Source organism: Hyla sarda, chromosome 8 (assembly GCF_029499605.1).
Source record: "Hyla sarda isolate aHylSar1 chromosome 8, aHylSar1.hap1, whole genome shotgun sequence".
In the NCBI taxonomy this organism is placed as follows: Eukaryota; Metazoa; Chordata; class Amphibia; order Anura; family Hylidae; genus Hyla; species Hyla sarda.
The window spans coordinates 147,520,942-147,541,031 of record NC_079196.1 but is presented as its reverse complement, the minus strand read 5'-3'; the positions used below and the strand labels follow the sequence as shown (position 1 = coordinate 147,541,031).

General features: G+C 41.7%; 1 protein-coding gene across 4 annotated transcripts in view; it reads left to right on the top strand.

Annotated features, from left to right (window-relative positions):
- The window catches only part of LOC130284277 (putative methyltransferase DDB_G0268948), a 148,689-nt gene that overhangs the window by 104,667 nt on the left and 23,932 nt on the right, over positions 1 to 20,090 (top strand). For all 4 annotated transcript variants that reach the window (XM_056534479.1, XM_056534480.1, XM_056534481.1 and 1 more), the window contains 5 exons: positions 6,653 to 6,813; positions 10,309 to 10,411; positions 15,271 to 15,381; positions 17,150 to 17,250; positions 17,527 to 17,664. In XM_056534479.1, coding sequence (XP_056390454.1) covers positions 6,653 to 6,813; positions 10,309 to 10,411; positions 15,271 to 15,381; positions 17,150 to 17,250; positions 17,527 to 17,664 — 614 coding nt within the window. The remainder of the gene's footprint in view (positions 1 to 6,652; positions 6,814 to 10,308; positions 10,412 to 15,270; positions 15,382 to 17,149; positions 17,251 to 17,526; positions 17,665 to 20,090) is intronic.

The following is a 20,090-nucleotide window of genomic DNA, read 5'->3' as shown; positions in this document are numbered from 1 at the left end:
TAGATGAACAGTTTCCTGGAAAGTGGATTGGTCGTCGTGGGCCAGTTGAATGGCCCCCAAGGTCTCCCGATCTGACCCCCTTAGACTTTTATCTTTGGGGTCATCTGAAGGCAATTGTCTATGCTGTGAAGATACGAGATGTGCAGCACCTGAAACTATGGATACTGTAAGCCTGTGCTAGCATTTCTCCTGTGGTGTTGCTATCAGTGTGTGAAGAGTGTGAGAAGAGGGTTGCATTGATAAGCCAACACAATGGGCAGCACATTGAACACATTTTGTAAGTGGTCAGAAACTTGTAAATAACTCATGAAATAATAAAGTTACATTAAAACCAAGCACATCATTGTTTTTCTTGTTAAATTCCCAATAAGTTTGATGTTTCACATGACCCTCTTCCTATTGAAAAAAACAAAAGTTGGATTCAAAATGGCCGACTTCAAAATGGCCGCCATGGTCACCACCCATCTTGAAAAGTTTCCCCCCCTCACATATACTAATGTGCCACAAACAGGAAGTTAACCCCTTAAGGACCAGGCCATTTTACACCTTAGGACCAGAGCGTTTTTTGCACATCTGACCACTGTCACTTTAAACATTAATAACTCTGGAATACTTTTAGTTATCATTCTGATTCCGAGATTGTTTTTTCCGTGTCATATTCTACTTTAACTTTAAAATTTTGTGGTAACTTGCATCCTTTCTTTAGAAAATTTTGAAAATTTAGCATTTTTCTAACTTTGAAGCTTTCTGCTTGTAAGGAAAATGGATATTCAAAATATTTTTTTTTTAATTCACATTTCCAATATGTCTACTTTATGTTTGCGTCATAAAATTGAAGTGTTTTTACTTTTGGAAGACACCAGAGGGCTTCAAATTTCAGCAGCAATTTTCCAATTTTTCACAAACTTTTTTCAGGGACCAGTTCAGGTTTGAAGTGGATTTGAAGGGTCTTCCTATTAGAAATACCCCACAAATGACCCAATTATAAAAACTACACCCCCCAAAGTATTCAAAATGACAATCAGTAAGTGTTTTAAGCCTTTAGATGTTTCACAGGAATAGCAGCAAAGTTAAGGAGAAAATTCACAATCTTCATTTTTTACACTCGCATGTTCTTGTAAACCCAATTTTTGAATTTTTATAAGGGGTAAAAGGAGAAAATGTATACTTATATTTGAAGCCCAATTTCTCTCGAGTAAGGACATACCTCATATGTCTATGTAAATTGTTCGGCGGGCACAGTAGAGGGCTCAGAAGCGAAGGAGCTACAAGGGGATATTGGAGAGTACGTTTTTCAGAAATGTTTTTTTGGGGGCATGTTGCATTTAGGAAGCCCCTATGGTGCCAGAACAGCAAAAGAAAAAAAACACATGGCATACCATTTTGGAAACTAGACCCCTTGGGGAACGTAACAAGGAATAAAGTGAGCCTTAATACCCCACAGGTGTTTCACGACTTTTGCATATGTAAAAAAAAAAATATTTTTTTTCACTAAAATCTGTGTTTCCCCCCAAATTTCACATTTTTGCAAGGGTTAATACCTCCAAAAATTTGAAAATACCTCCAAAAATTTGTAACCCCATCTCTTCTGAGTATGGAGGCACCCCATAAGTTGACCTGAAGTGTACTACGGGCGAACTACAATGCTCAGAAGAGGAGGAGCACCATTGAGCTTTTGGAAAGAGAATTAGTTTGGAATGGTAGTCAGGGGCCATGTGCATTTACAAAGCCCCCCGTGGTGCCAGAACAGTGGACCCCCCCACATGTGACCCTATTTTGGAAACTACACCCCTCACAGAATTTAATAAGGGGTTCAGTGAGCATTTACATCCCACTGGCGTTTGACAGATCTTTGGAACAGTGGGCTGTGCAAATGGAAAATTAAATTTTTCATTTTCACGGATCACTTTTCCAAAAATCTGTCAGACACCTGTGGGGTGTAAATGCTCACTGTACCCCTTATTACATTACATGAGGGGTGTAGTTTCCAAAATGGGGTCACATATGGGGGGGTCCACTGTTCTGGTACCATGGGGGCTTTGTAAACACAAGTGGCCTTCAATTCCGGACAAATTTTCTCTTCAATATCCCAATGGCGCTCCTTCTCTTCTGAGCATTGTAGTGCACCCAGAGAGCACTTTACATCCACATATGGGGTATGTTCTTACTCAGAAGAAATTGGGTTACAAATTTTGGGGGGCTTTTTTTTTATTTTCCCTTTATTTATTAATTTATTTATTTATTTCCCAGCATTTTAGTGATTTTTTTTTTTTCATTTTCCCATCCAACTTTAATGAAAATTTGTCAAACACCTGTGGGGTGTTCAGGCTCACTATACCCCTTGTTACGTTCCGTGATGGGTGTCGTTTCCAAAATGGGGTCACGTGGGTATTTTTTTTGGGGGGGTTTATGTCAGAACCGCTGTAAAATCAGCCACTCCTGTGTACACTCAAATGTACATGGTGCGCTCTCACTCTTGAGCCTTGTTGTGCGTCCGCAGAGCCTTTTACGCCCACATATGTGGTATTTCCTTACTCAGGAGAAATTGCATTACAAATTTTGGGGGTCTTTTTTTCCTTTTACCTCCCGTGAAAATAAAAAGTAAAGGACAACACCAGCATGTTAGTTTAAAAAACATTTTTTTTTTACACTAACAGGCTGGTGTAGACCCCAACTTTTCTTTTTCATAAGGGGTAAAAGGAAAAAAGCCCCCAAAATTAGTAGTGCAATTTCTCCCGAGTACGGAGATACCCCATATGTGTCACTAAACTGTTTCCTTGAAATATGACAGGGCTCTGAAGTTAGAGAGCGCCATGCGCATTTGAGGATTAAATTAGGGATTGCACAGGGGTGGACATAGGGGTATTCTATGCCAGTGATTCCCAAACAGGGTGCTCCCAGCTGTTGCTAAACTCCCAGCATGCCTGGACAGTCAGTGGCTGTCCAGAAATGCTGTGAGTTGTTGTTTTGCAACAGCTGGAGGCTCTGTTTTGGAAACACTGCCGTACAATACGTTTTTTATTTTTATTGGGGGGACAATGTAAGGGGGTGTAAATGTAATGTTTTACCCTTTATTATGTGTTAGTGTAGTGTAGTGTTTTTAGGGTACGTTCACACTGGCGGAGGTTTACAGTGCATTTACCGCTAGGAGTTTGCGCTGCGGCGAAAAATTTGCCGCAGCTCATACTTGAAGCAGAAAACTTACTGTAAACCCGCCAGTGTGAATGTACCCTATACGTTCACATGGGGGGGCAAACCTCCAGCTGTTTCAAAACTACAACTCCCAGCATGTACTGACAGACCGTGCATGCTGGGAGTTGTACTTTTGCAACAGCTGGAGGCACACTGGTTGGAAAACCTTCAGTTAGGTTCTGTTGTCTAACTCAGTATTTTCCAACAAGTGTGCCTCCAGCTGTTGCAAAACTTCAACTCCCAGCATGTACTGATCGCCGAAAGGCATGCTGGGAGATGTAGTTATGCAACAGCTGGAGGGATCGCAACCACAACTCCCAGCATGCAGAGACAGCTGTTTGCTGTTTAGGCATGCTGGGAGTTGCAGTTTTGCAACATCTGGAGAGCTATAGTTTAGAGACCACTGCACAGTGGTCTCCAAACTGTGGACCTCCAGATGTTGCAAAACTACAACTCCCAGCATGCCCAGACAGCAAACTGCTGTGTGGGCATGCTGGGAGTTGTAGTTTTGCAAGATCTGGAGGTGCACAGTATAGAGATCACTTTGCAGTGGTCTCAAACTGTAGACCTCTAGCTGTTGCAAAACTGCAACTCCCAGCAAGCCTAAACAGCTCTCTGGGCATGCTGGGAGTTGTAGTTTTGCAACATCTGGAGGGTTACGGTTCAGAGACCACTATAGTGGTCTCAGACTGTAGCCCTCCAGATGTTGCTAAGTAACTCACCAGCTTCCGTCTGATCCAGGAAGCTGCGTCGCCGTCGTCTTCTTCCGCCGACCGTCGCCCGCTGCCGCCGCTGATCGTCGCCCACTGCCATCGCCGATGGGTAAGTGGATCTTCGGCGCCGGTCCCTGTCGGTTTCCCCGTCCTGCCCCGCCTATTGTGGGTGGGAAGAACGGGGAAACCGAAAGTAAACCCCTCCGCCCCCGGTCTGCTGTTGGTGGTCGCGTCTAGACCACCAATAGCAGAGATAGGAGGGGTGGCACCTCTGCCACCTCACTCCTATCGCTACAGGGGGATCGTGGGTGTCTAGGACATCCGCAATCCCCTTTATTTTCCGGGTCACTATAGACCCGTATGACCCGGAATAGCCGCAAATCGCAAGTGTGAATTCACCGACATGGGGGGGGTCTGATGACCCCCCCCGGGCATTTGCGCGGGGTGCCTGCTGATAGATATCAGCAGTCACCCCCGCCCGGCACGCGGCGGGGACCAAAATTCCCACGGGCATACAGGTCCTTAAGTACCAGGGAGCAAAGGCGTACCTGTGGTCCTTAAGGGGTTAATATCACCAACCATTCCCATTTTATTAATGTGTATCCATATAAATGGCCTACCCTGTATATTTCCCCGATATATCGGCCGTTGGGATGGAGCTCAGGAGCCCTGCATCCTTCTCCTTACGTGGCTAGACACAGCTCCCTGCTTTAATTTTTTTATTCTTTCAGGATCGAGCCTTTTTTTTTTTTCTTAAGATTTTATTTTTTATTTTTTTCCTCCTTGCCTTCTCATAGACATAACCCACCAATTTGCAACTTTTGGGGGCTTCAGTTTCTACCCAGTGCACCTTTCGGTAACAATGACACATTATCTTTATTCTATAGGTCCATATGGTTAAAATGATACCCAATTTAAATAGGGTTTGAATTTTTTTTTTTAAGTTGTGAAATCAAAATATTTATTAGGGAAGGGGTTATTGAAAATATTTTTACATTTTTTATATATTATATGACTAGTGATGCAGGGCCGGTGGCTCGTGATGTCACGGCCAAGCCCCCCTCGTGATGCTGTCGTACCCCCTCCCATAGACTTGTATTGCAGGGGCGTTGGCGTGACGTCAGGTGGGGGCTTGGCCGTGATGTCACGAGCCTCCGGCATTCTAAACGCCAGGTGTTGAGATCACGGGGGGGGACGGAGTACCCCTTTAACCTTTCTAATATACTTCATAAAAATTTTTATAAAAATCTTGTCTTATAAAAAAGACCACTAAGGGTCCCCATACCTTCCAGATTAGAATACTTTACTGTAAGAGTAGTGCGACTATGGAACGCTCTGCCACAGGACGTTGTAATGTCTGATATTGCAACCAAAAATAGACTGTGCAGTATTCCCTGCAAGGGTGAGTTTGGCAGTGTCAGAGATGGTTGCCTATATTAGTGAAGGGAAAGAAATTGCCATTCTATATCTGGATGATTTTTTTTTGTTGGTATGGGAATAGGCTCAAAAAGTAAATACCTTTCTATCCCATACCATGGACACTCTAAACACATTAGGTTGGATAGTAAATTGGGAAAAGTCTTCCACTTGTCCCACTCAATAAAAAGGTTTTTTGGGGCATTCTACTCGATTCAAAATGAGAATTGGGACTAGAAGCATATTTGTGCATTTCCACCCCTAGCATTTATTCCAAGGGCCATCAGAAAGATCAGAGAGGACAGGGCTTCTGTGATCCTAAAAGCTTCCCTTTGGCCTTGCAGAGCTTTGTTCTACTGCCTAAGAGCCCTGTCAGTAATAGACCAGTGGGCCGTTCCAGAAAAGTCAGATCTCCTGACCCACATTCCAAGGGGCTTCATTTGATTGCATGGTGTTTAAAAGGTTAATTCTGAGGAGGGCTCTTTCGAATCCTATAATCTCAATTCTCCAGTCTAGTAGGAAGCCGATTATGTCCAAAATCTATCATAAGATTTGGAGAGCTTATCTGGACTTTTTAGGCCAGTCTGATAATGATCTAGTTAGACCTAATATAGCTATTATACTTGTTCTTTGAAATGGCTTGAATAAGGGGTTAAAATCAGCCACCTTTAAAATTGCATGTTTCTACATTTTGGGTAACTTTTTAATCAAAAGCTAGGTGACCTCCCATGGGTAATTCATTTTTTTAAAGCATTCAAGAGACTTTCCATCAGGAGGATTACACAGTATCTTTATGGGATTAATCCTTTTAGTATTCAAGGCTTTATCCATGGATCTTTCAAACCAATTTCTTCAATTCCTCTTAGAATATTAAGATCATGCCTCTCTTTAGTTCTGAACCCTACACACAGATTTTGCAAGGCAGAATCGTCTTTAAGCCTGATCTTGCATTCCTTCCTAAAGTTTTTTTTTCTAGTTTCCACATTCCCAAGAAATACTTTTACCCCCTTTTTGTAAAAAAAAAATCTAATGAAAAATAGGTTCAATTCCCTATAATGCATTTGAGAAAATGCCTTCTGGAATACCTGAATAGAACTAACTCATGATTTCAGAAAGTCCTTTAGTCTGTCTGTTTAGATTTGTACCCAAAAACAAAGGTCCTAGGGCAAGTAAAGACTCTAATTCTTTTTTTTCAACATATTTCTGTATTTTCCGATGCACAGAGTTGAAGAAAAACTTAAAAAATGTATTATTTGTTTAATAATGTAAAACTATTAAATCATTGTTATTTTCTGTTTGTTTTTGTTTTTTTGTTTGTTTGTTTTTTTAAGTTGAACAAACCCTATAAGCTTGCAGTGGATGTAGGCTGTGGAACAGGACAAAGCACAAGAATTCTGGCTCCACATTTTGAAAAGGTTTTGGGAACAGACATTAGTGAAGCCCAGATCGAAGAGGCAAAGAAAGCAAACACATTTCAAAATATAACATTCAGGTGAGCACTTCTATACATGTGAAGAAATTGCTTTGGTCATTTGTTGTATTTACAGACTAGCTATGAAATATCACAAATAACATATACATAAAATGGAAATTCAGAACAACCTGTTGTGGAAACCTGAGACATGTAATCATATTGGAGAGGGCAAATTTGGGGCTGGTTTTCAACAAACCCATTTGTTATTACATTTCTCTCTACCCACCAAGAATATAGGCCTAAGTGGAATTCATTGAAATACCAAAGTATCTCTCTAGAAATGTGTATTCCTGTCAATGTTTGAAAAGGTGTCATCTCTTCTAAGATACATGTATATAGGAAATAGGGGTCTGACAAACAAGTTAGACGATGGTTTATTGACAGTGCTTTACAGAAACGGTGACAAAAGTCTTGAGAAACGAATACTTGAGATTTTCTATCTGAACTGTGTTAAGATTTAAACACAATAGCTTTCATATTTACTAAGCTAGTGATACTGGGGGACTGTAAACAAAAGACCTGTCCCTGAAAGTCAGTCTACATTGAGCATATTCAGCCAGCCAAAGGTAAAATACAGGTTAATAAATGTCTTCATAAGACCATTCCTATATATGATCTTATAATATGATCTCTGTAGCATGAATATGCTATCTTGCCCTATTGTAACATATATATTACATATGTATACAGCTATGTAGCTAAATGCTGTTGTCTAAATAATGTGTGGGTTGTCCAATCATATAATTTTAGTTACCTGATAAGTTATTTAGGAATAATATATAATGATAATTATAATAGACATGATATAGATATATCTATCACTTATGGTAAATTTAACCACACAGAATATACAGGTTATAATAAAGATTAGATGTGACTAGACATGTGACTAGCCTTGATCTCCATACACACACCCACCAGTCATCATTGGATGATCTGATATTTGTTTGGGTGGATCTTTAACCCCTATTATGTTTAACCCCTTTAACTCCATATTATGGCTTATTTTTTGCGTCACCAATTCTACTTTGCAGTGACATTAGTCATTTTACCCAAAAATTCACGGCGAAACGGAAAGAAAAACCATTGTGCGACAAAATCGAAGAAAAAATGCCATTTTGTAACTTTTGGGGGCTTCCGTTTCTACGCAGTGCATATTTCGGTAAAAATGACACCTTATCATTATTCTGTAGGTCCATACAGTTAAAATGATACCCTACTTATATAGGTTTGATTTTGTCATACTTCTGGAAAAAATCATAACTACATGCAGGAAAATGTATACGTTTTAAAAATGTCATCTTCTGACCCCTATAACTTTTTTATTTTTCCACGTACAGGGCAGTATGAGGACTCATTTTTTGCGCCGTGATCGGAAGTTTTTATCAGTACGATTTTTGTTTTGATCACTTTTCATTCATTTTTTAATGGTATAAAAAGTGACCAAAATCCGCTTTTTTATACTTTGGAATTTTTTTTACGTGTACGCCATTGACCGTGCGGTTTAATTAACGATATATTTTTATTTCGGACATTTACGCACGCGGCGATACCACATATGTTAATTTTTATTTACACTGTTTTATTTTTTTTATGGGAAAAGGGGTGATTCAAACTTTTATTAGGGAAGGGATTAAATTACCTTTATTAACACTTTTTTTTTGCAGTGTTATAGGTCCCATAGGGACCTATAACACTGCACACACTGATCTCTTACACAGATCACTGGCGTGTATTAACACACCTGTGATCAGTGTTATCGGCGCTTGACTGCTCCTGCCTGGATCTCAGGCACGGAGCAGTCATTCGTCGATCGGACACCGAGGAGGCAGGTAAGGGCCCTCCCGGTGTCCTGTAAGCTGTTCGGGACGCCGCGATTTCACCACGGCAGTCCTGAACAGCCCGACTGACTAGCCGGTATAGTTTCACTTTCGAAGCTGCGGCCAAAGCTAAAGGGTTAATACTGCACATTGCCGCAATCGGCGATGTGTGGTATTAGCCGCGGGTCCCGGCCGTTGATGAGCGCCGGGACTGATGCGATATCGCGGGAGCCGGCGCAGGATGTAAATATACGTCCTGCGTCGTTAAGGGGTGAAGTCAGAAAACAAGCTAAAAGCAGGTGTGAGGATAACTATAGGGGACTGCAGAACACAAAAAGAGGGACCCCATTCTCATCACAGAAGTTCCTAGAGGCTACCTGAAGGGGCGGAGCCATGAAGAGCCATGGAGAAAACTTGATCCAATTAGTAATTTCTCCTCTGCTAACTGGTTATGGCTACATGCGTTTCCATGGACCCCAGGCAGCCATCTTTCTTTTATCCAGAAGTACTCTCGGTAAGATGCACAGGTTTCTTATTTGATTGTTACCTCATTTTTAATGTGGACAGAATTATGTAATATAACCTCAATTATGAGATTGGAATAGTAGTTTATAAGCCACACCCCCTTCTACTGCAGATAACCGGGACGCGTCTTATGGGGATCAATGCATTGATCATATTGCATATTAGCGTAGTCTGTTGGGATCTTCCTCTGCTCAAACACATGCTATAATAATTCCCATGAGGAAACTTAATTTAGGTATTCCTAATTAGTAGCGTACTATAAATTATATATTTAGTACCGTGTCTTACCAGAGATAGTTGTGGTTAGAACTGGGCGGGATTTACTCGATGATGTAATATGATGATCTCTATGCAAACTAATCTATTGATATCTGAACTAACCTACTTCTGTGACTAAGTTTAGTATTATTAAATAACATACTAATACATCATTGATTTATATCTTACATTATGTCATTGACATTCTATATATAATTTTATCTATTATCAAGTTCTGTTTATTACTCTTAAATGTTAATTAGAGATGAGCGAATTTACAGTAAATTCGATTCGTCACGAACTTCTCGGCTTGGCAGTTGATGACTTTTCCTGCGTAAATTAGTTCAGCCTTCAGGTGCTCCGGTGGGCTGGAAAAGGTGGATACATTCCTAGGAAAGAGTCTCCTAGGACTGTATCCACCTTTTCCAGCCCACTGGAGCACCGGAAAGCTGAACTCATTTATGCAGGAAAAGCCATCAACTGCCGAGCCGAGAAGTTTGTGACGAATCGAATTTACTGTAAGTTCGCTCATCTCTAATGTTAATCAATTGTAACCAATAAATGTACATATCATTTTTATAATAACTGCGTTATTATTTTATTATATTGCAAAAGTAACTTTTACCACTACTTCAAAGAACTCATATCTGGAAAAATAGTCGGGCCCAGATATGGTGAATTGCATTGTTTATATATTTTTGACAATTTATAACGGTCATATTTTTCATATTTTTGTTGACCATAATTAATAATTCATAAATGAGTTATAACCCTGACAGGAATCTACTGCTGTATGGAAAATCCAAAATATTGTAATATTGTGGCTTTCCATTATCACGTTATTACTAACACTGTTATATGTCCAACCCTAGTTGATAAGTTGATTAAAAATGGCACTCCATTTTTACAGTGCCTGTCCAGCTGAGAAAGTACCTGTAGATGATGCCTCTGTAGATCTACTAACCGCATGTACTGCCGTCCATTGGTTTGAAATTGATACATTTCTGAAAGAGGTAAGATGAAAATTGTACATGGCAAAGAAAAATTACTCTCTTTGATTTCTTGTATATTTTTCTGCATTATACTGGACAGAGGTAAGTCTGTCATAGAAACACAAGATTAATATCTGTACTGTTCTCCTATTGTAAGAAAATCTGTAGTATAATAACCTTTAAAGAAAATTATTACACTGTGGGAATTTGCTTCAGATTGACGTTATCTCTTTTCAGCTTTATTTTATAAACTTGATTTCTACACACATGCATTCTTCAATGAAAAGGATGATAGTTTCACAACTGTGAATCTGTATCTAGACCCAATGTAAAGTATAAAATAGAGTAACAAAAAAAATATTTTATCATTTTCAATCATAACTTGGTAACCGTATACTCATTGGAATTTTAGAACTACATATACAGGGCCTGATTCTTTCTCTTTGTGACTTTGGCACTTAGATTTTAGCTTTTACATAACAAATTAAAGTGGTATCCCTGGCCTCCCTGTCGGGAGACTCCGCTCCTGGTCAGTGGGCGCTGCGCTATCACAAGCCGTGCAAGCGCCCGGAATCACTCCCGGCTCCCCTGCCACTAGAAACACCGGTGGAAACACTCCACCCCGGCATCCCAGGGTCCCCCCACTTCCTGTGAGGCCAACTTCTGCTGCTAAAGCCTTCTTCTCCCCAGCAGGCCTTGTGGCCACTCAGTACCATGACGGTGCTCAGGACTCCCCTGCTGGCCTGCAGAGTTCTCCGGTGAGTGGGTCTTCAGGGGCTCTTAGAGAGGAGGTCTACTGCCCGACTAGCTCCCCTAGTGAGAGGAGAGTTCCCTGCCTCTACAGAAGGTACTCCTGGGGATACTAGGGAGCCTTCGTTAACCCCTGCATTAACCAATTGTTACCCATAGCAGTGTTTGGAATTTGGGCAGCCTGTTCGGATTCCCCAGACCTCTCTCCCTGTGGGGTTTGTCCTGAGATTACTCTCCGCCTGGTGTCTCCAAAGGCCTAAGATGACATTTTGCCACTAATGCTGGATGTGTCCTCCCAGGCGGTGCTGTGGGAAGCTCATAAATCCGTGGTGCGAGGCCATTGTATTGCATTGGGCTCTAGATTTAAACGTAGGATTCTGCGGCTCGTAATCGGGAACTTCGGAAAAAGGTTGCTGACCTAGAAGCTCTTTTGGTATCTTCCCCCTCTCTGTTGGTGCTGAGGCGGCTGATTGCTGCTTGGTCCCAACTAGCTGATCTGGCCCTTCAAAAGGTGGAGCATAACCTATGCCAAGCAGCACTTTTCTGAAAAAGGCAATAAAGCTCACACTATGCTGGCTAGACGCCTGCGGGACTGTGTGACCGCCAAGTCTCCTGCTCTGAAGGATTCCTCAGGGGTACTTCATCACCATCCTGATAAGATTTCCCAACTCTTTTTTTTTTTTACTATTACTCCGAGCTTTATTCCCTCCCTTCCCAACTTTCCATCTGCCCCGGTTGAGCGTACTGCAGTATTATACTCCTACCTGTCCCGATGCAATCTACCAACTTTATCGTAGTCTGATCGTGAGGTATTTAATGCTACGATTACTTTGGAAGAAATGTCTGGAGTCCTTAAGACTCTACCTGTGGGGTGCTCTCCTGGTCCAGATGGTTTCACCTACCTATACTACAAGGCTTTTTTTCTTGTATCCTTCTGCCTAGACTTGTTTCCCTTTTTAATTCCTTCATGGTGGGGTGGGGTGTGGGGGGGGGAGATCCCATGGTCCTTATTACATTCACTGATTACTTTGATCTCTAAACCAGACAAAGACCCGCACAATTGCTCTAGTTATAGGTCCATTGCTCTCCTTGACTCAGATCTCAAGCTTTTTGAGGGTCCTGGCGGCACGTCTTTCCGGTTTTCTTCCCTCCCTTGTGCATAAAGACCAAGTGGGGTTCATCCCTTGTCGGCAAGGTGGAGACAATACAAGGAGCGTAGTGGGCCTTATAGATCTGATTAATTGAAGGTCTGAACAGGCCCCGATATTGAGTTTGGATGCCGAAAAGGCCTTTGATAGGCTTGGATGGCCTTTTCTTTTTGGCACCCTCCAACATTTTGGAATTACAGGGAACTTTCTTACAGCATTGCAGGGTCTTTATTCCTCCCCTACTGCCTCTCTAAAACTTCCTCACGCTTCCTCCTCCACCTTTCCTCTCCTTAATGGCACTCGACAGGGTTGTCCTCTCTCCCCCCTGATCTTTGCCTTGTGTATCGAACCTTTAGCGGCCATTATCCGGGGGGGATCAAGATATATCTGGGGTCTCCATCCATGATGGGGAATACTAGATTTGCTGTTTTGCAGATGATGTTCTTACTCTCTCTAAACCCCTGGTCTCCCTTCCTAACCTATATAGGGTTCTTCATTCTTATGGTGTCGTTTCAGGGTACAAGGTGGACCTCTCTAAGTCTGAAGCACTCCTCCTGAACCTGCCTCTGTCTCTGTCTATTCTTTTGCAAACTAACTTCTCTTTTAAATGGCCGTCTTCTGCCGTGAAATATCTGGGGGTACTGCTGTCTCCTTCTTACTCATCTCTCTATTCTACAAATTTTCCCTCCCTTTTTCGTGACCTGCGTGCTCTTAGGGAGAAGTGGCAGTCCCAATATATTTCCTTTTTCGGTCGCATTGTGGCAGTTAAAATGACCATCCTTTTAATCTGCTATTTGTCAATTTATTTGGGATGCTAAAAGGCATAGGCTTCTGATGTCAGTTATGCTAGCTAGTAGATCTATGGGGGGTTTAGGCGTCCCTGATGTCACCAAATATTACTGGGCGGACCATTTACGTAATTTGGCGGCGTTGTCTTCGTACCATGCCTATAGTCGCTGGATGGAGCTGGAAAAACTATGGTTAGCCCCAGTCCACCCGAATGCTCTCTTGTGGAGCTTCTCCTCACCCTATGCATCCTTAGGTCCACTGCTGGGTACCATGTCCTTTTCTCGCTACGTCTGGGAGTACTGCTCTCGGAAGTATAACTTATCTCCTCCTTCTCTCCAGGGGGTCTCTGGCTGTGTCCACCCCCTCTCGTTTTGAGAGGCTGTGTCGGAATGGGCCTCAAGCGAAGGGATTTCTTTCTGATATCTATTCTATTCTGCTTTTATCCCTGGACAGTGAAGCCCTGTCCCACCGCTCTATGCAGCGTTGGGAGGAAGCCCTTCATACCTCCATTTCTCTACCTCAGTGGCAGGTGGTTTGGGAACGGGCCTCCTAAGCATCTATTTGTACAGCCTATAAGCTATTTTAAATGCTAAAGGGATGGTACCACACTCCAGAGCTCCTGAATAAACTGAACCTGGCTATTCCTCCCCAATGCTGGCATTGTGGGGTGGGTCTTGGTACTATTTTTCATATATTTTGGTCCTGTCCCGTTATGGTGGGTTTCTAGAGAGTAGTTCAGAGGCTCTTCTCTGCTGTCCTGGGTGTCTCTGTTCCACTAGAACCCTTTGTCTATCTTCTACATCTCTCTTATAGGGGCCTTTCGAAGAAGCCGTTCAAGCTCTTTATGCATGTAGTTCTTGCTGCTAAATGGCTCATTGCTAAGTACTGGAAGAAGACTACACCACCGTCCGAAGCTGATCTTGTTGCTCGTGTACATGAAATCCGCTCTCTTGAGTCTCTCACTGATTCCTTGAATGACACTGTGCTTCTATTTTTCTCTGTGTGGGAGCCGGGGGATTGTTTCACTGATTGGAATCCTCCTTGATCATGTCCTGTCCTTTCTACCTCTTTGTTTTTCCTTTTTCTTTTTTGCTTTCTATCCTAATCTGGTCTCGTGACCTTGTTCAGTGTTTGTGTCTTCTCTCTCTTGATTTTTGTGAGTCTTTTTGTATTTGGGTGCCTTTTCTGTGCCCTCTGTGGTTTATGTAAACCCTTGCCTTCCTCTCCCTCCCTCACCCCTTCCCTCTTGATTTACTATAGTTACGCCCCTGGTACTCGTCTCCATTGTTATTCCCACCTGGCTTCGGCTGGGTCTAAGAGTGACTGGGGGCTAGTGTTGCTTAATAGTGTCTCATGTTTATAATACTGCCTGATTACCTTTTTTACCTATGGGTCCCTTATGCTGTTGTGGTCTTGTTACCATTGTGTATTTTGAGAACTCCTTAATAAAAACTTACAGTTGAAAGACAAAGAAATGGGGATTTGAAATTGGGACGGGATATGGGGTCGGGACATGAGGTCGAGATATTGGACAGGATATGAGGTCAGAATATGAGGAGGGTATTTGGGGTCAGGATATGAGGAGGGGATATGGGGTAAGGATATGAGGACAACATATGAGGACAAAAGCTTCCTCCTATGTTGCTTTTCCTCCCCCACAAGGAATAGGTAGGAAAAACCAGGCAGTGCTGGGTACTGAGCTAGTATAATATATATATATATATATATATATATATATATATATATATATATATATAATATGGAAATATGGATGGACTGGGTGTAAGGTTCAGATAAATCCAAAACCTACATCTGTACAGTATAAATAATTTCTAAAGCAACATTACAATAACCAAGTATGGCTCATAATCTTGAGTTTAAACACGAGTAGGAGCTCATTCTGACGAAATCTTCCTTACACCTAACTAAATTATTTCCTACAAAGAAAAAGCACTACATAAGTATTCATACCCTTTACTAGGTACTTTTATCCTCCTCTTACTATAGGATGTATGAATAAATCTTATCTTCTGACAGGTTCGCGAGATAGCATATATACATATGTCCTATTGATCTCCTGCTCTAATAACTGCAAAGGGCTGTTCTTATTTATAAATCACTTGAACTGAGCTTCACAATATGACAGACACCATGCATATATACTCTATTGTTTTAACAAATTAATAATTCCAGGTGGACCGGGTTCTTAAGAATCGTGGATGTCTTGCTCTTTTTTCCTATGTTCCACATATGGAAATACATTACAAAGACCGGTCGGAGCAGATGAATAAGGTTGTCTCTGAGGTCAGTATTGAACATATTTCAATGCATTTCAATGTATTTCTTTAAAAGCTAGAAAGTTACTTATGAGTGTATAATACCTTGTGCATGTGAACATATAATATTGATTTATAATATAGCCATAGCCTCTGCTTTTATACTGAGCTACTTAGTCTTCCATTACCCCCCACCCCCGATTCATAAAAAAAAAAAAAAACATTGGAAGAAAAATCACGTTCCATCACATTGTTTTTTTTTTATTAAGATTTTTATTTAAAAATAGACAATATCATGCCTCAGGAAGAAACCATTTGCTGGTATTTAGAGCACTTGAGGCTCTATAATGCAGACCCATAAGAACACTGCACACCACAAGATATGGTTTCTTCACAGTTCTGTAACAAGTAACAACATACAGTAGAAAACCTTGGACTTGGGCACCACTCTTTCCCTTATAATAAACAAGAAGTATAGATAAACTGACATCATAGTATAGGATTATGCATAGAGATATAAAACATTGTAATGTTACAATAAGGAGATTATTGACTTACATGCACACAGTAATGTCACAGTACTAGGATGATGTGCATGATGTTAAATCATAGTCAATGTTGAAGTTTTAAAGGGGTACTCCGGCACTTAGACATATCATCCCCTATCCAAAGGATAGGGTATAAGATGCCTGATCGCTGGGGTCCCGCCTCTGGGGACCCCAGTGATCTTGCACGCAACACCCCAGTTAAAATCAGTCCCTGGAGCATGTTCGCTCTGGGTCTGATTACCGGCGTGCAAGATCACGGCGGTCCCCAGCGGCGGGACCCCCGCGATCAGGAATCTTATCCCCTATCCTTTGGATAGGGGATAAGATGTTTAAGCGCCGGAGTACCCCTTTAAGGCCCTGTTTAATCAGTGTTGGAGCTCCGTTTGCTGAATCCATTGTAATGGCAGGAGTTAAATGGAGAGAAAAAATATTGCAGATAATTTTTTTCTCTGCTCAGTTCTCTCAAAACAACAGACATGAGATAGAAACCTGATTGACCCCATTCAACGTCAGTGGGGCCTATCCAATCGTTGTTGTCTGTTGTGCAATGTACCGTTCAACACAGTTTTTCTGCCATGAACGGAGACTTTGATGCAGTTTCTTAACAAAGCTTTGCCACTAGTGTGAACTTAGCCTAAATGGGTATTACCATCTTGTAACAAGATGACCTATTGCTAGGATTGCTAGGTATTTCTACTGCTTTGGCACTCTTCCTTCCCAGTCCTAAGAATGAAGAAGCAACACTGCTGTGTAGCCCTGTACCCAAAGTCTTCTCTGCCCATCTGACCACCCATTAGTGCATTGGTATGCTGCCGTGCAGAGGAGTCCGTGGTGGAAGGCAGTACTTCACCACCACTACAATCTTAATTCTGAAGATTTATGGGGAAGTCACCAATCGTCAAGTGATAGAATTTCCTGGTATTATGACATCACTTTACAAGTGCATGATCATCACCCTTTAACTATATTCTACTCAGCAAAGGTACAGCAAAATACATTTTTACAGTCATGTACTGTAGGTATAAAGCTATAATGGACAAAGGAAAGTTACAGCATAATAGCAAATGAGTGATAACACAATAAAGATATAATGCAACGTGATAATATAGCACAGCAATCTTTCTGCTATTAATTAAATAGCCCTTTTAACGGTGCAGTACCTGCTACAGTTTTTGCAGATACTCTTGGGTATGTTGCAGGTTAAGATATTTATTTTGTTGTTGTTTTTATTTATTTATTTTTTTTCAGGTTGAAAATCTTCTAAACAAATACCAACATGAGAAAGTGTATCATGTCCGAACTGGTTACAAGGACATTTTTGACACCATTCCTTATACAGACAAAATAAGGTTTTTTAAAATTTTATGTATTTTCATAAGCATTAGTTCATTTAGGAAATAAATATTACTCGTTTGCCATAGTGCAATATTATTTTTTGTTGACTTCTGTTTTGCTCTGAAAAAGTTACATGGCCTAGCCTTCTGCGCTGTGTAAGGGGCATTAAATCTATGTATCTTCAAAACTTTGTTAGATTCATTTTGGAACATATGTTAAATAGAGGCTTGATAAATAGTGTGTATCATTTGACTGTGATATTAATAGAGCACTTTATATGTTTATTGCAGGAGAGATGAAATCATTATAAAGGCCCCAATGCCTCTTTCAGAGTATATTGGTCTGATCCAGACCTTCTCCATGTTCCAGATTTATCTTGGACTAGAGCCAGAAAAAGCTAAGGACTTTATAAAGACAACCGAACAAAGGTAATATATATATATATATATATATATATATATATATATATATATATATATATATATAGAATAAGTGAATTTTTTATTTTTTTCTACTCCAGTTTTTAATATATTTGAAATGTACACATAATAGGGAAGATTTATCCACACCTGTGCAGAGGAAAAGTTGCCCATAGCAACCAATCAGATTACTTCTTTGGTTCTTTCATTTTGAACAGGCCCTTTTAACCTCTTAAAGACTCAGGGCATACCTGTACGCCCTGAGCCCGGTCCCGGTGTGAAAAACGGGCTCACGCCGAGACCCTGCATCACACCGGGTCGGTCCCGGCTATCGTTAGCCCTTGGCTAACACCGTGCTGCACCGATCGTTGTGCTGCGCGCTGTTAACCCTTCAGACGCGGCGATCAAAGTTGATCGCCGTGTCTGAAAACAAAAGTAAACTCTTCCCGGCAGCTCAGTCGGGATGATCGGGACATCGTGATAAAATTGCGATGTTCCGATCAGCTGGGATGCAGGCGGAGGTCTCCTTATCTCTCTCCGCGGCGTCCGATCGGGGTCTGATTGCTCCAAGCCTGAGCTACAGGCTTGAGCAATTGAGCCCCTATCTCGCTGATATGTGCAAAGCTATGGCTTTGCAGGGATCAGCATAAGAGATTGGTGTGTGCAGTGCTAGAGCTCTCTATGGGAGCTCTAGCACTGCAAAAAAAAAGTAAAAAAAAAAAAAAAGTTAACAAAGGTCATTTAACCCCTTCCCTAATAAAAGTTTGAATCACCCCCCTTTTCCCATAAAAAACTGTGTAAATAAAAATTTACATATGTGGTATTGCCGCTTGCATAAATGTCCGAACTATAAAATTATATCATTAATTAAACCGCACGGTCAATGGCGTACGCGCAAAAAAAATTCCAAAGTCCAAAATAGCGTATTTTTGGTCACTTTTTTAAGATTTAAACAATGCTTTATTGATAAAACTAGAAATACAAACCACGACCGTGACAGCAAGAACAGCAGTAAAAAAACAAGGGGCGGCAGCTGCAACTACCACTCCTATAGCTATACATCATCAGATGGAAGTGCTGTAGGTAAGTGGAAACATCTTCAATCCAGTCATGTTGTATAAGCATCAGATAGCAACACATCACCAATAAAGACAAAATAACAAAATCAGGGAATAAACATAGGAGTGATCAGGTAGATTCGAGAAAGAGGGATGGGGGAGCGGAGAAGTGGGCAATAAAGAAAATAGAAAAGAAGAAATAAAGAGAACAAAAGAACGAAAGTAGACAGCAAAGTCAGAGTCGGGAGAGCTAGAGCTAGAGGTAACAGAATATCTCTAGACTGCAGTTAAGGCACTTACTTGAGACCTATGTCGCGGTCACCGCCAGAGTCCCGTGTCCCAGGATATTCTCATTGGCCTGTTTCATGACATACAGTTCCGGAGAAGAGGTCCCTCACAATGAGAGGGGGTGGGGGGGGGGGGGCTAGGTCAGGCTCGCTAACCCTCCCTATAGAGCTGGGGATGGAGAAAATTAAGCCACGGACCCCATATCAATGTATACCTAGCAGTACGGCCATCCGAGTCGGCCATGAGTTCCTCCATACGGCTCACAAACAGGATTTCCGTATACCACTCAGTAATTGTCGGGGGATTACAGTCCTTCCATTTCTTGGGAGCCATGAGCATCATGTTGGCTGGAAGATTGTAGAGGTCAAAGTAGTATTTTTCGAATGCCCTAAGTATGTCAGTAGTGAGGTATGATTTGACACCTGATGGGGTAGTTATGGATGGGATGAATAAAGCCGATCTTTTCTCACGGAGCACCCTGGCCAACTGCCTGCCCGGTTTATTACCCCATTCATAAAATGACTTTTCTGACTATACTGTCTAAGGGAATCGTCCAGAAGGGAACGAATTTGATGACGAATTTTGGTGAGTTCCCTCAGCGTTGACTCCAATAAAGTTTGTTTGTGTAAGGCTTCCAAATCATGGAGCGTCTCAAGGAGGCCCTTCAGCTTGGCTGCCCTCTCTCTCTTAAGCCGGGAGCCATGACTGATAAGGACACCTCGTAACACACTTTTAAGAGCCTCCCATTGAACCGGCAGAGATGTCTGGTCGTTTGCATGGTCGGACTGAAAGTGTGTGATCGCCGCCTTCAGGTCCGACAGGCATAGGGTGTCCAGGAGAAGGGACTCTTTTAAACGCCATGAAAACTGTGGGGTGCTTAGGGAAGGAATCAAAAAACCTACAGTAAACCGGGGTGTGATCGGATAGGAAGAGGCTGCCTATTTGTGAGGAGGATAATCTAGGTAAATGGTAGTGTGAAAGGTAGACATAGTCCAATCGGCTGTATGAACTATGAGGGGAGGAAAAGTGCGTATAGTCCCGATCACCCGGATGCTGGAGGCGCCATACATCACACAACTGTAAAGAGCG